This window comes from Eretmochelys imbricata, chromosome 2 (assembly GCF_965152235.1).
Source record: "Eretmochelys imbricata isolate rEreImb1 chromosome 2, rEreImb1.hap1, whole genome shotgun sequence".
Lineage (NCBI taxonomy): Eukaryota > Metazoa > Chordata > Testudines > Cheloniidae > Eretmochelys > Eretmochelys imbricata.
The window spans coordinates 236902248-236916882 of record NC_135573.1 but is presented as its reverse complement, the minus strand read 5'-3'; the positions used below and the strand labels follow the sequence as shown (position 1 = coordinate 236916882).

At 41.8% G+C, this 14635-nt stretch overlaps 1 protein-coding gene across 1 annotated transcript in view; it reads left to right on the top strand.

Moving 5' to 3' along the window:
- ODAD2 (outer dynein arm docking complex subunit 2) overlaps nucleotides 1–14635 on the top strand; it is a 200528-nt gene that overhangs the window by 96693 nt on the left and 89200 nt on the right. The window contains exon 15 of the mRNA XM_077809473.1: nucleotides 8042–8284. Coding sequence (XP_077665599.1) covers nucleotides 8042–8284 — 243 coding nt within the window. The remainder of the gene's footprint in view (nucleotides 1–8041; nucleotides 8285–14635) is intronic.

Here is a 14635-nt window from a genome sequence, read left to right as displayed (position 1 = left end):
CACTCAACTAGATCACGGGCAGCTTCTGAAGCCTTTCTGACTGAGGTGCCCGTCGTGGACATTTGTAAGGTGGCAATCTGGTCTTCGATCCACACAACTACCTCCCACTGTGCCATCGCTCATCAGTCTAGAGACAATGCCAGATTTGGATGGGAGATCTTACAATCCCTTTTCAAGTAGACTCTGAAACCACCTCCAGCCAGACATGCCTAACCCACACAAAAAAAATGCAGAAATTGGGCTTGTTTTTGGCTTAATTGGCTTGTGAGTTGCTTGTTGGCTAGTTTTTGGCTTGTAGCTTGTTGCTTGTTTGGCTTGTAGCTTGTTGCTTCTTTTTTCTGATCAGCTCCAGGCAAGCAAGGGCAAGGATCAAGCAGGGGAAAGGGGGGAGAGAGTCAGGGGTGCACAGTGAGCCCACCACAGTTGCAGACTGCACACTGGGGGGATCTAGTCACATAGAGTGTTGGAGTTCTTATGAATTGGCTTGTTTTTGCCTTGTTTTGAAACGGGATTAGCTTGATTTTTGGCTTATTGTGAAAGTTGGGGTGCTTATTTACCGTGTGAAAGTTGGCAACTGTGCCTCCAGTTTGAACTACTCGTGAATCACCTACAGTGAAATGGACATGTACAATAACGCAAAGAAAAAAGGCATTACCTACCTTTCTGTAACTGTTATTTTGCATATATAGTTGGAATTGTTTTTCCAATGTGCATTATTTTGCACTTAATACTGCTGAAGTTCATCTGTCATTCCGTCACCCAGTCACCTAGATTAGTGATATCCCTTTGCCTTCACAGGCAGCTTTGGACTTAACTATCTTGAGTAATTTTGTATCTCCTGCAAATTTCACCACTTCTCTGTCCACCCCTTTTTCCAAATCATATATGAATATGTTGAACAGCACAGGTCCCAGTAGAGATTCTTGGGGGACTCAAGTATTTTCCTCTCTCCATTGTGAAAACTGGCCATTTATTCCTACCTGTTCTTTCCTGTTTTAACCAGTTACTGATCCATGAGAAAACCTTTCATCTTATCCCATGACTACTTAAATTTGCTAATGAGTCTTTGGTGAGGGACCTTGTCAAAGGCTTTTTGACAGTCCAAGTACACTTATGGCCTGGTCTACTCTACAAAGTTAGGTCGACATAAGCCACCTTGCATTGACCTAGTTGTCTCCCACCAATGTAAGCTCTCTGTTATGCTGACATACTAACACCACCTCCCAGAGTGACGTTGAACCCTGGTCGACATAGTGAGGTCAACACAGCATGAATGTAGACACTGAGTTACCTATATCGAACCTAATAGTCCTCCAACAGCTGTCCCACAATGCCTGATGATGACCACTCTGGTCACATTTTGCGAACTGCACTGCCCAGGGGTCATGGAGACTGGAAGCCCCACTCCTCCCTCCCTTTAAAGCCCTATGAATTTTTGAAATGCCTTTTCCAGATTGTCGAGCTTGGTGAGCACACCTAGCAGCTCTCCAGTGTTGTGTGCAACTGACCAGCTGACCAGAGTGGCTACATGCTCCAGATGTGCTCTGGCTGGGAGTAGACAGGAGATACTGGATCTCCTGGGCCTGTGGGGAGAAGAGCCTCTGCAAGTACAGCTATGGACCAGATGTAGAAATGTGGACATCTATAAGCAGATTGCATGGGGAATGCAGGCGGAGAGGTATGACGGGGATCAGCAGCAGTGCGGTGTGAAAGCAAAGGAACTGCAGCTAGCATACCAGAAGACCAGGGAGGCCAACAGTCAATCCTGAGCCAAGCCTCACACATGCTGCTTTTACAAGAGCTGCATGCCATACTTGGCAGACACTCCATCACCATCCTTCACACTACCATTGATACCCCTGAAGAGCCTGAGTCACAGGGTCCTGTCATGAACAGCAAGGGCAAGGAGGAGGTGGAGAAGGGTGGAGGACATGCTACTGGGGAATCCAGCTATCCCATAAGCCAGGACCTCTTTCAGATTCCACCACACTCCAATCAGTCTCTGGAGCACGGACAAGCCAAATGAAGGGGAAGGAACCTCGAGTAAGTGATTTCCCATTACAGAGATGGCACACACAATTTAGCAGGACATAGCTATTGACTTTTCATTAATTTACTCGTACTACAAGAGGTAGTGGTACAACAGAGAGAGGTAGAGTTGTTATCTGATTTTCATTCCCTTGTAGAGTTAGGCAGGGGTGGCCATGTTTAGGTACACAAGCATGTCCCTTGATTCTTCCTGAGAGGTTCTGTCATAAATATAAAGGGAAGGGTAAACCCCTTTGAAATCCCTTCTGGCCAGGGGAAAGCTCCTCTCACCTGTAAAGGGTTAAGAAGCTAAAGGTAACCTCGCTGGCACCTGACCAAAATGACCAATGAGGAGACAAGATACTTTCAAAAGCTGGGAGGAGGGAGAGAAACAAAGGGTCTGTGTGTCTGTCTATAGTCTGTCTTTGTCGGGGATAGACCAGGAATGGAGTCTTAGAACTTTTAGTAAGTAATCTAGCTAGGTATGTGTTAGATTATGATTTCTTTAAATGGCTGAGAAAAGGATTGTGCTGAATAGAATAACTATTTCTGTCTGTGTATCTTTTTTGTAACTTAAGGTTTTGCCTAGAGGGGTTCTCTATGTTTTTGAATCTAATTACCCTGTAAGATATCTACCATCCTGATTTTACAGGGGGGATTTCTTTATTTCTATTTACTTCTATTTTTATTAAAAGTCTTCTTGTAAGAAACTGAATGCTTTTTCATTGTTCTCAGATCCAAGGGTTTGGGTCTGTGGTCACCTATGCAAATTGGTGAGGCTTTTTATCCAATATTTCCCAGGAAAGGGGGGGTGCAAGTGTTGGGAGGATTGTTCATTGTTCTTAAGATCCAAGGGTCTGGGTCTGTAGTCACCTAGGCAAATTGGTGAGGCTTTTTACCAAACCTTGTCCAGGAAGTGGGGTGCAAGGTTTTGGGAAGTATTTTGGGGGGAAGGACGCGTCCAAACAGCTCTTCCCCAGTAACCAGTATTAGTTTGGTGGTGGTAGCGGCCAGTCCAAGGACAACGGGTGGAATATTTTGTACCTTGGGGAAGTTTTGACCTAAGCTGGTAAAGATAAGCTTAGGAGGTTTTTCATGCAGGTCCCCACATCTGTACCCTAGAGTTCAGAGTGGGGGAGGAACCTTGACAGGTTCTGATGAAATTTTAATGGAGATATTCTGCAATCCTTTCCCAAAGGTTTGTAGGGATTGCAATCTTATTTCCTCTGAAGTAGGACATTTTCCCACACTAGTCGATGATAACTTTGGCAGTTACCATTGCAGTAAATAAAATAGCAGCATATGGGTCTGGGCAGCTTCGGCATGCCAGCAGCACCAGTGCTTCTGTACTTTTGTTACCCTCAGGAGTGAGCTATCAGATAAAATCATCCCTGCCTATGGAAAATGTGCCAGTATTCAATGCTGTTGCCCTATACTCATAACTTCATAAAACCAAGTGTTTCCCCCATCCCAGCCAGGCCACACTCACTATGGATGGAACCGTGAGTGGAACTATGCACAAGCTCGCTGTAGCAGAAGTGACAATAAGAACGTCTTGTTTAAAACTTTAACAGCGCAAGGGAAGGGAGTTATAAATCTTAACTTTCTCTTTCCGTTGTGACTATACGGACAATGGTACCTTTGTGTATTTAATCTGTAGCTGCTGCTGTTGCAGCCTTGAGGAGTTCCCTCAAGTAGTAGTAGGTGGTGTTGGAGACATGATGGTTGGCCTCATTAACACAGTCTTTATGGTTGCAGACTATGATAGTACCTGTTTGTCTGCTGGTTTGATCACTATCCTGGGGTTGCATTTCAGGAACTGTATAGCTGTACTCTCAGTAGTGGTGGATATGATGTTTGTTAAGGATTTCACAGTCAGTTTTTTTCCTGAAGCAATCAATTTAATAATCAGTTGTGTGGCTTCGTCTGCTGTGGGGTATCCAGTCAGATGATTCTTTTTTCTTCCAAATGTTGGTAGGGATGTGGTAGTTGTGGGGTGGCATAATCATTGTTGTGAAAGAATTCTGTAAGGACAAGTTGGCAAAATAATTCTTCTGGTTCTGCAAAAATTTGTATGGTATCAGCTTCTGTGCTGGGGTAGAAGTTCAGTCCCTCAGAGAGTACAGCCAATTCATTTCCCGTTCGGGATAGTCTTGATAAATCAATGATGTTGTGGTGTCATGAGTGTCTTTGTGGTGAGTCCTAGTGTCATGGTTTCTCCCAGAGGTGGTGTTCTGTGGGTTGTGGATCAACTTCAGCAACAGAACCCTACAGACAACTATATACAAGAAACCCACAGATCACCACACTTATCTTCACAGATCCAGTAACCACTCCAAACACACCAAGAAATCTGTTATCTACAGTCAGGCACTCAGATACCACAGAATATGCTCCAAGCAAAAAGTCTGGGTTACACACCTTAAACACCTTAAAATCACCTTCACGAACAAGGACACTCCACCAGAGATGTAGATCTCATTATGGAATGGGCCACCCAAATATCCCAAGAGCATCTGCTTCAATAAGGAATAAAAAACCCTCTAACTGCACATCCCTAGTTGTCACCTACCACTTCACACTGGAACCCCTATGAGGTATCATTAATCATATTTACAAGCCATACTCAATGGGGAGCACATCCTGAAAGAAGTCTTTCCTGAACCCCCTCTTCTGGCCTTCAAACAACCTCCCAACCTCACCAAGCTCATCTTCAGAAGCTAGCTCCCCACAGACCAGGAAACAACCACTGAAAGCGACACCAGACCTGCCATAAGAACAGATGCAAAACATGTGGGTATATCTCCACTATTATGACAATTAATACCCCCCACAACACACCTTTCAAGATCCATGGTCCCTACACATTCCTATCACAATCTATGGTGTACTTCATCCACTGCACTATATGCCCCAATAACAACTGTGTGGGTGAAACCAGATAATCACTATGTTCTTGAATGAACTCACACAGAAAAATGATAAAAGAGAATGATATCACCTCTGGGTGAACACTTTTCAAAAGTGATCATTCCATATCTGACCTCTCAGTCCTCATCCTCAAAGGAAATCTGCACACCTGCAAAAGACAAGCCTGAGAGCTTCTGTTCATAACTTTGCTAGACACTAAAAATCAAGAACTTAATAAAGACACTGGATTTATGTTTTATTACAATAATCTGTAATCCACTAACCACCACCCCCTTTTTTGTTCTATGACTGCAGACATATTAACTGGTCACTTTATCTTGAATGGTCTCTTACAAAATGTGTAAACTACTTATACTAAACAATCTGTTCCCACTTGTATTTAGCTGTGACACTCTGAGTATCTTTCCCAAACCTGAAGAAGAGCTCTGCATAAGTATGAAAGCTTGTCTCTTTCAGCAACTTTCATAAAAGATATTACCTTACACACCTTATGTCTCTAACATTGTGGGACAGCACAGTTACAACACTTTAAACTGTTGTATTAATGTCTTATATTCGATACCTATCGGTCTTCCTAACACTTTCATTATTTAAAAAATGAAAAAGCTTTTAAAAGTCTCAGAGACCTGTTTGGTTTTTTGCTGTACATCCTAACCTGCAAACAGATTCACTGCACTCATGCAGTGCCCCACTGTAGTCAATGGAGTTATGTGCAAGTTCAACATTCAACCAGTATGGATTAGCCTGCAGGATCATGGCCTTATGTTGTAAACTCCTCGAGACAGCTTCATGTTCTGTATAATGTTTAGAGGCTTCTCAGCACTCAACAAATAATATACAATAAAAAACGGTTACTTACCTGTCTGTAACTGTTGTTCTTCAATATGTGTTGCACATGTTCATTTTACTGTGTGTGCGTGCCTTATGCACAGTTGTTGGAGATTTTTCCCTCAGCAGTACCCATCAAGGCAGCATGAGCAAACTCTGGAGTCTCGCATCACTGCACATGGGTATAAAGGGACGTGCTGCCCCCAACTCCCCACAGTCTCTTTCTACCGGAAAGACTGATAGGGAGGAGAAAGAGGGTAGGTCATGGAATGGACATGTGCAATACATCGCAAAGAATTATAAGTTAGAAATTAGTTGTTTCACTGAAGAAAGAGGTATTGGAGCCATTGTGCTGAAAATGTCTGCTGAATGTACAGCAGCAGTCAAAAAAGCTAACAATGTTAGAAACCATTAGAAAGAGATAGATAGTAAAACAGAAAATATCATAATGCCACTATATATGTAGTGGCATTATATATATGGTACAGTCATATCTCAAATACTGTGTGCAGTTGTGGTTGCCCCATCTCAAAAATATATATATTAAAATTGAAAAAGGTGCAGAGAAGGGCAAAGAAAATGATTAATGGGATGGAATAGCTTCCATATAAAGAGAGATTAAAAAGACTCGGATTGCTCATCTTGGAAAAGAGACTGATATAAGAAGGGGGGAGATAACAAAGGTCTATAAATCATGAATGATGTGGAGAAAGTGTATAGGGAAGTATTATTTACTTCTTCACATAACAAAATAATCGGGTCACCCAGTGAAATTAATAGATGACTGGTTTAAAACAGAAATCTGACACAATGCACAGTGAACTCGTTACCATGTGATGTGAATGCCAAAAGTATAGCTGGGATAAAAAAAGAATTAGATAAGTTCCTGGAGGATAGGTTGGTCAATGATTATTAGCCAAGATGGTCAGGGATGCAACCCCATGCTCTGGGTGTCCCTAAATCTCCAACTGCCAGAAGCATCTGGCACTGGCCACTGTCAGATACAGGATACTGAGCTAGATGGATCATTGGTCTGACACAGTGTGGTCGTTCTTCTGTTCTTACATAGGGAAATATAGATAAGTCCTTACAGAGACAAATAATATTCATATTCAGAGAACATAAAACCTGGACCTGAGCTAGGAACAAACATTTCCAGGGAAGGCATACAAAATAATGACATTTGTTTCAGTGTAAATGAGATCCTTTGGTCATGTAGAGCTGACATGAGGCTCTTTTGGTATTTGCCCTCCCTGCTACTGGCATAGCAGAAAAAAGGCATTTTCAGCCTCCTGTGGCCATTGCAGCTCAGTGTAAGTTATAGTAGGACCAGTCAGCAGGAGAATCATGAGATTAAACTTTAAGCCACCTTTGCATACATGCCCCTGACCTGTGTTTAGTGCAGTTTTATCTGTCTGCCTGGGTCTGGCCCAAGAATTTTAACTTCAACCGTGAAACTAAATTAACCAGTATAAAATAAATAAGTAGATAATGTGTGAACACATGCACTAGACTTATGTGATCATACTGTAGCAAAATCCAAAACCAATCATCTCCAGTGTTAATAAAATAAAAATAAGCAAACTTTATTTTTGATGGTGAGTGGTTAAATTGGGAATAAATTGATATTGTTTTTCCTTTTTAAAAAAAACCTAGTAATTGAAATAAAAGAAAAATATTAAAAAGTCATAGAATCATAGAAGATTAGAGTTTGAAGAGTCCTCAGGAGATCAGCTAGTCCAACCCCTTGCTCAAAGCAGGACCAACCCCAAGTAAATCATCCCAGTCAGGGCTTTGTCAAGCCAGGCCTTACAAATCTCTAAGGATGGAGATTCCACCACCTCCCTAGGTAACCCATTCCAGTGCTTCATCACCCTCCTAGTGAAATAGTTTTTCCTAAGATCCAACCTAGACCTCCCCCACTGCAACTTGAGACCACTGCTCCTTGTTCTGTCATCTGCCACCACCCAGAACAGCCTGCTCCATCCTCTTTGGGACCCCCCTTCAGGTAGTTGAAGGCAGCTATCAAATCCCTCCTCACTCTTCTCTTCTGCAGACTAAATAAGACCAGTTCCCTCAGCCTCTCCTCACTGTACTGTTTCACTGTACATTACATTTGCATTAACTATTTTTGAATGAATAACACATGTAGTTGTTTGTTTAGCAAAGCAATTTGTTTGTAAAATGAAAACATTATCTTGTAACCTTAATACAATGGAAATTATGTTTTTGTTTTTTTATTGTTAACATTTAGATTTCGGGAATACAAAGCCATTGAAACTTTGGTAGTACTGCTAACTGATCAACCTGAAGAAGTCCTTGTGAATGTGGTTGGAGCATTAGGGGAATGCTGCCAGGAGCCGGCAAATAGAGCTATTATCCGGAAATGTGGTGGCATCCCATCCCTAGTTAATTTACTTACTGGAACCAATAAGGCACTTCTTGTAAATGTCACCAAAGCAGTGGGAGCTTGTGCAACAGAACCTGAAAATATGATGTAAGTTGCTTATCTTCATTTTAAATGGTTCATGTAAATGAAAAATCCTGACAGTTGTGTTGGCTAAACATTGGGCATTCTAACATGAATATAGTTAAGGTTGTTATGCGAAATAAAAAAAAGGAGAGATTTATTTGCCATCAGATTCTGCATTTAAATCACAGAATAGTTATTTGGTATAATGGGACAAATAACTTATGTGATGTATTATTTTAATATCAACCAGCTCAGAATATTATTCATAATACACTAGTATGACCCCCTCTGCATTAAAACTCCAGTTAATTTCTCAGTTGTTTCACAGTGTAAGCACATCTATAGGTTTTGCTTTTGCCAAGTTAGTGTTGGCTTTATTCAGTGACTGTTTTGAACAATACCTGTATTTTTGGCTTTCCACAGAATGTGTGTTTTTGTTATGTGTTACTGTAGAAAGACAAACATTTCAGCATAAAAATACTGTATCGGAAGAAAAAGCTTTTGTGTTCTTGAAAGATTAGGATAAACCTTTAAAATTATTGATTTTATCCAGTCTGATTTAAACTTTCAGAACTAGTTTATAAATTCCTGTTTTCAAGTGCTCACAGCTGAAGACATATTTTTCCTCAACCTACCCCACATAGAGGCTCAAATTATAGAAAAGTTATAGTAACAGAAATGTGTTCAGTTAGCACCATGAAAAAGGTTTTTTTGAAACTCTTATAATAGGAATATTATTAGTATTTTGATTTGGAAACAAAAAATCCATGTTAATTCTCTTTATAAATTAACACCCCCCCCTTTTCTCTTTTTATGCAAGTATACAGCCCCACTCCCACCTGCACAGAAAAAAGAAAAAAGCTGGTGTTTTATTCAGAAAAAAAAAGCTGGTGTTTTACTGCTCTCTGACTTGTTTTCTAATGTCAGATTTGTACAGCTTGCGAAAATCAAACTTTACATTTTGTGAGAAATGTTCCAATAAAATATCCAGGTCAGCATTTAGTATGTCTGCTGTGTTTAGAACAGGGACATTTTCCCCAAGGTTGTGGGCATAATTCCCTCCTTACACATGAGCATGGCCAGAAAGAGATAGTTGTCTTATTCTCCTGCTGTTCTGATTTGCATAATTCACTTGATATTCATATAGCACTGCAAGGATTCCTTTTGCTGAATAGGGCTTTTGTTTTCATGCTTTGGCTGTCACCCAGTGGCAAAAGCCTAGATAGTACACAACTGTAAACATGGCATATATGAACAGTGTTAGTCATGTACTATAAAAGTATGCATAAATGAAATAAACTCCACAGCATATTTCATATGAAGAATTGTAAGCAATAGCCTTATACACTAATATATTAACCCAACAGAATGAACATCATAAATCAACAGAGAAATTCAAACACCAATAAATATTAATTGACACTCATGAAACCTCAGACATACTCCAGTACTCAGGGCTATCACTTCAAATACCCAATATGGATAGCTTCATTCTGAAATGTGGTCAGTCTAAGCACCAAAAATAACATAAGTTATTGCTAAAATTGTGGTCAAACAAAGTCCATCTTGTGTTTGAGAAGGAGAGAGTACAGGTTGTTTGGGAGGAAATTTTAAAAAGGATTGCCAAGATTGGGAGAAGGAATCAAATCTCAAATTAGAATCATATGAAAATTTTTCTCCACTGAAATTATTCTCAACACTAGATAACTAAGGAAGCAAATTTGTAGTCGGGGACTAAAATTTATTTTTTATTACTAGAAAAAAAGCAGGCACAGCTAACTACTTATTATGAGCTAGACTGTGCGACTGACACATAAATCTTTGCAGACTGCAGTGCAGATCTGCTCTATACCTCAGCAGCACTGGGAGAGATTGTGCTGCAATCTTTCCCAGGATTCAGTCCTGCAAAATGCAGAGCACTCTGGTCCTGATCCAGAAAAGCAATTAAGTACATATTTAAGTCTAAGCATGTGATTTAATTCCATTGACTTCAGTGGAACTAATCACATGCTTAAAATTCAGCATATGCTTAAATGATTTGCTGGATTTAGTGCTCAGCACCTTAAAGGAATGAGACACTAGAGTTCCCCATCATTCACGGGGGGTGCACACTCTGGGTCATCCATCGTTTTCCCTGGTGTACCAGTTCTGCTCCACAGACAGGCCAGTGAAGAGAGAACTGAAGCCATTGCCCCTCCACTTCCCCACACTATCCTTTTTTAGGCAATTTGGCTAGCAAGGGAGATGAGGATAAACAATCACTACCATATCACTCAATGCCAAACACCAGATGTGGGACATAATGTGTGACAAAACCAAAATGTGAGACACAAAAGAACTATTCATGCAGGAAACTTAAAATGCTGTGGGGTTCACTCCTTTTGTAAAAATAATTTTTTTCTGTAAGTGTCGACAAAAAAGTGAGGGGGTATCTAATGTGTGGAAAGTAGCTAATTTTGGGACTAAAATGAGTGACATTCCTTGCAATAAGGGACAGTTGAGAGGTATGCTCCCTGTTCATAGGGCCTGCCATTGTGATTGGCTCATTGACTTTATTGGGGCCAGGATTTCACCCCATATTTCAAATGCTTTACGGAGTTAATTAGTAGCATCATAGAAATGTACGGCTGGAAGGGGCCTCAGGAAGTCATCTAGTCCAGTGTTTCCCAAACTGTAGGTCACAAAAAATTTCTAGATGGGTTGCAGGCCTGCTGCAGAGAGGAGATTCTGGGGTGGGGGGTGTTGAAAAGCGAGCCCACCCTGCAGTGGCAGCTCCTGTCCTGGCTCCCCACTCTGGACATTGCAACCTGGTGCACATGATCACAGCACTTATCAGGTTTGACCTGGCTGCCCATCTGTTATGACAGGTGGGCAGCTGGACCAAATTTTAGTGATCTGGCACACAGAAGGGCACTGGGCCAACTCTGTATGGTGCTGTAACCAAATTTGGAGCCATGGTGGGTCACAAAAAAGACAAAATGCAATTGGTTGGTCACCTTACTTAAAAGTTTGGGAACCACTGATCTAGTCTGTCCCCTCCCACGCTGAGGCAGGACTAAATATACTTAGACCATCCATGATAGGTGTTTGTCTAACCTGTTCTTAAAAACCTCTAATGACAAGGATTCCACGGCCTCCCTTGGTAACCTGTTCTAGTACTTAACTATTCTTATAGTTAGAAAGTTTTCCCTAAAATCTCCTTTGCTGCTGATTAAGCCCATTACTTCTTGTCCTGTCTTCAGTGCACATATAGAACACTTAAACTGTGGCATCCAAAACTGGACACGGTACTCCATCTGAGGCCTCACAAGTGCCAAGTAGAACAGAACAATTACCTGCCATGTTTCACATACGACACTCTTGTTAATATACTTGAAATGATATTTGTCTTTTTCACAACTGCATAACTTTGCAGACTCATATTCAATTTGTGTTCCACTATATACCCCAGTTAGAATCATAGAATCATAGAATATCAGGGTTGGAAGGGACCCCTGAAGGTCATCTAGTCCAACCCCCTGCTCGAAGCAGGACCAATTCCCAGTTAAATCATCCCAGCCAGAGCTTTGTCAAGCCTGACCTTAAAAACTTCCAAGGAAGGAGATTCCACCACCTCCCTAGGCAACGCATTCCAGTGTTTCACCACCCTCTTAGTGAAAAAGTTTTTCCTAATATCCAATCTAAACCTCCCCCACTGCAACTTGAGGCCATTACTCCTCGTTCTGTCATCTGCTACCATTGAGAACAGTCTAGAGCCATCCTCTTTGGAACCCCCTTTCAGGTAGTTGAAAGCAGCTATCAAATCCCCCCTCATTCTTCTCTTCTGCAGGCTAAACAATCCCAGCTCCCTCAGCCTCTCCTCATAAGTCATGCGTTCTAGACCCCTAATCATTTTTGTTGCCCTTCGCTGGACTCTCTCCAATTTATCCACATCCTTCTTGTAGTGTGGGGCCCAAAACTGGACACAGTACTCCAGATGAGACCTCACCAATGTCGAATAGAGGGGGACGATCACGTCCCTCGATCTGCTCGCTATGCCCCTACTTATACATCCCAAAATGCCATTGGCCTTCTTGGCAACAAGGGCACACTGCTGACTCATATCCAGCTTCTCGTCCACTGTCACCCCTAGGTCCTTTTCCGCAGAACTGCTGCCTAGCCATTCGGTCCCTAGTCTGTAGCGGTACATTGGATTCTTCCGTCCTAAGTGCAGGACCCTGCACTTATCCTTATTGAACCTCATCAGATTTCTTTTGGCCCAATCCTCCAATTGGTCTAGGTCCTTCTGTATCCTATCCCTCCCCTCCAGCGTATCTACCACTCCTCCCAGTTTAGTATCGTCCGCAAATTTGCTGAGAGTGCAATCCACACCATCCTCCAGATCATTTATGAAGATATTGAACGAAACCGGCCCCAGGACCGACCCCTGGGGCACTCCACTTGACACCGGCTGCCAACTAGACATGGAGCCATTGATCACTACCCGTTGAGCCCGACAATCTAGCCAGCTTTCTACCCACCCTATAGTGCATTCATCCAGCCCATACTTCCTTAACTTGCTGACAAGAATACAAGTTCCTTTTCAGCAGTGCTGCTGTCTGGCCAGTTATGCCCCATCTTGTGTTTATGCATTTGATTTTTCCTTCCTAATGTAGTAGTTTGCATTTGTCTTTATTGAATTTCATCATGTTGATTTCAGACTTGTTCTCCAATTTGTCACGGTTGTTTTGAATTCTAATCCTGTCTTCCAAAGTGCTTGCAATCTCACCCAGTTTGGTGTCATCAGCAGATTTTATAAGCCTACTCTCCACTCCATTATCCAAGTAATTAATTAAAATGTTAAATAGTATTGGGACCAGAAAAGATCCCTTAAGGACACCACTAGATATGAACTCCCAGTTTGACAGCAAACCATTGTAACTACTGTTTGAGTATATTTTTTCAACCAGTTGTGCACCCATCTTATAGTAATTTCATCTAGACCACATTTCCCTAGTTTACGTATCATAGTGTCTTATGGGACTGTGTCAAAAGCCTTACTAAAATCAAGATGACAGTAGATTTCAAAAAAGCAGACTTTAACAAACTCAGAGAATTGGTAAGTAAGGTCCCCTGGGAAGAAAATCTGTGGGGAAAAGTAGTTCAGGACAGCTGGCAGTTTTCTCTCAAAGAGACAGTATTAAAGGCCCAGCGGTAAACTATCCCAGTATGGAGGAAAGAAAAATGGAAACATGGATGATTGCTTTTTTATTCCTTAGCAATTTGTCCCTGAATCCACTTTTTCTAGAATTCCTTTTAAATGAACAGGTTATTAAAGCGCTCCTGATCCAGCCATATTGGACTCTTACTATTCTTCTTCTATGTCCTCCACAGTGGGATAGTTTATCATTGGGTCTTTTCCCTATAGATTTTCTTCCATTGGATCTTACTGAGTTTGTGAATCTGAAGGTGGAAGGCAACTTGGGTGAAAGTGATCATAAAATTACAGCTTTCATGACTCTAAGGAAAGTAAGGAGGGAGATGTTTCAGAGTAGCAGCTGTGTTAGTCTGTATTCGCAAGAAGAAAAGGAGTACTTGTGGCACCTTAGAGACTAACAAATTTATTTGAGCATAAGCTTTGGTGAGCTACAGCTCACTTCATCAGATGCTGAAGTGAGCTGTAGCTCACGAAAGCTTATGCTCAAATAAATTTGTTAGTCTCTAAGGTGCCACAAGTATTCCTTTTCTTTTTAAGGAGGGAGAGCAACACAATGAAGACATGAAGTCTGTAATTTTATGGTCACATTCATGCAAGTTGACTTCCACCTTCAGATTCACAACCAATTCCTCCCTGTTAGTCAGAATCAAGTGTAAAAAGTCTAAAATGGCTGCCACCCCAGTTACTTCCTCCAGCTTCTGAAACAAGATGTCCCCAACACATTCTAAGAACTTTGATTAAAGATTTCCAACAGACGTCTGGGTAGTTAAAGTCCCCCATTACTACCAGGTCTTGTGTTTTGGATATTTCTGTTGTTTGTTCTAGAAATGCCTCATTCACCTCCTCCTCTTGAGTTGGTGGTCTATAGTAGACTACTACCATGACACTGCTCCCTTTTCCCCCCTTCTATATTCACCTAGACACTTTCAATTGGTCTGCCTCTCACCTTCTTGTGTACCTCAGAACCAGGGCTGGATTAAAGAATTTGGGGCCCTTTGCAGTATGGTGTAGGGAGGCCCTGGGAGGTTGGGTCCTGCCCTCAGGGGGTAGCCGGCCCTGGAGGGGATTCTATTCTGAGGGGTGGGAGGCCTCGAGGGAAGGGTCAGACCTGCCCCCGGTGGGGTTAGAGAGCAAGCCTGCTCCTCACTCACCCCACAGAGACTCCTGTCTCATGGGGT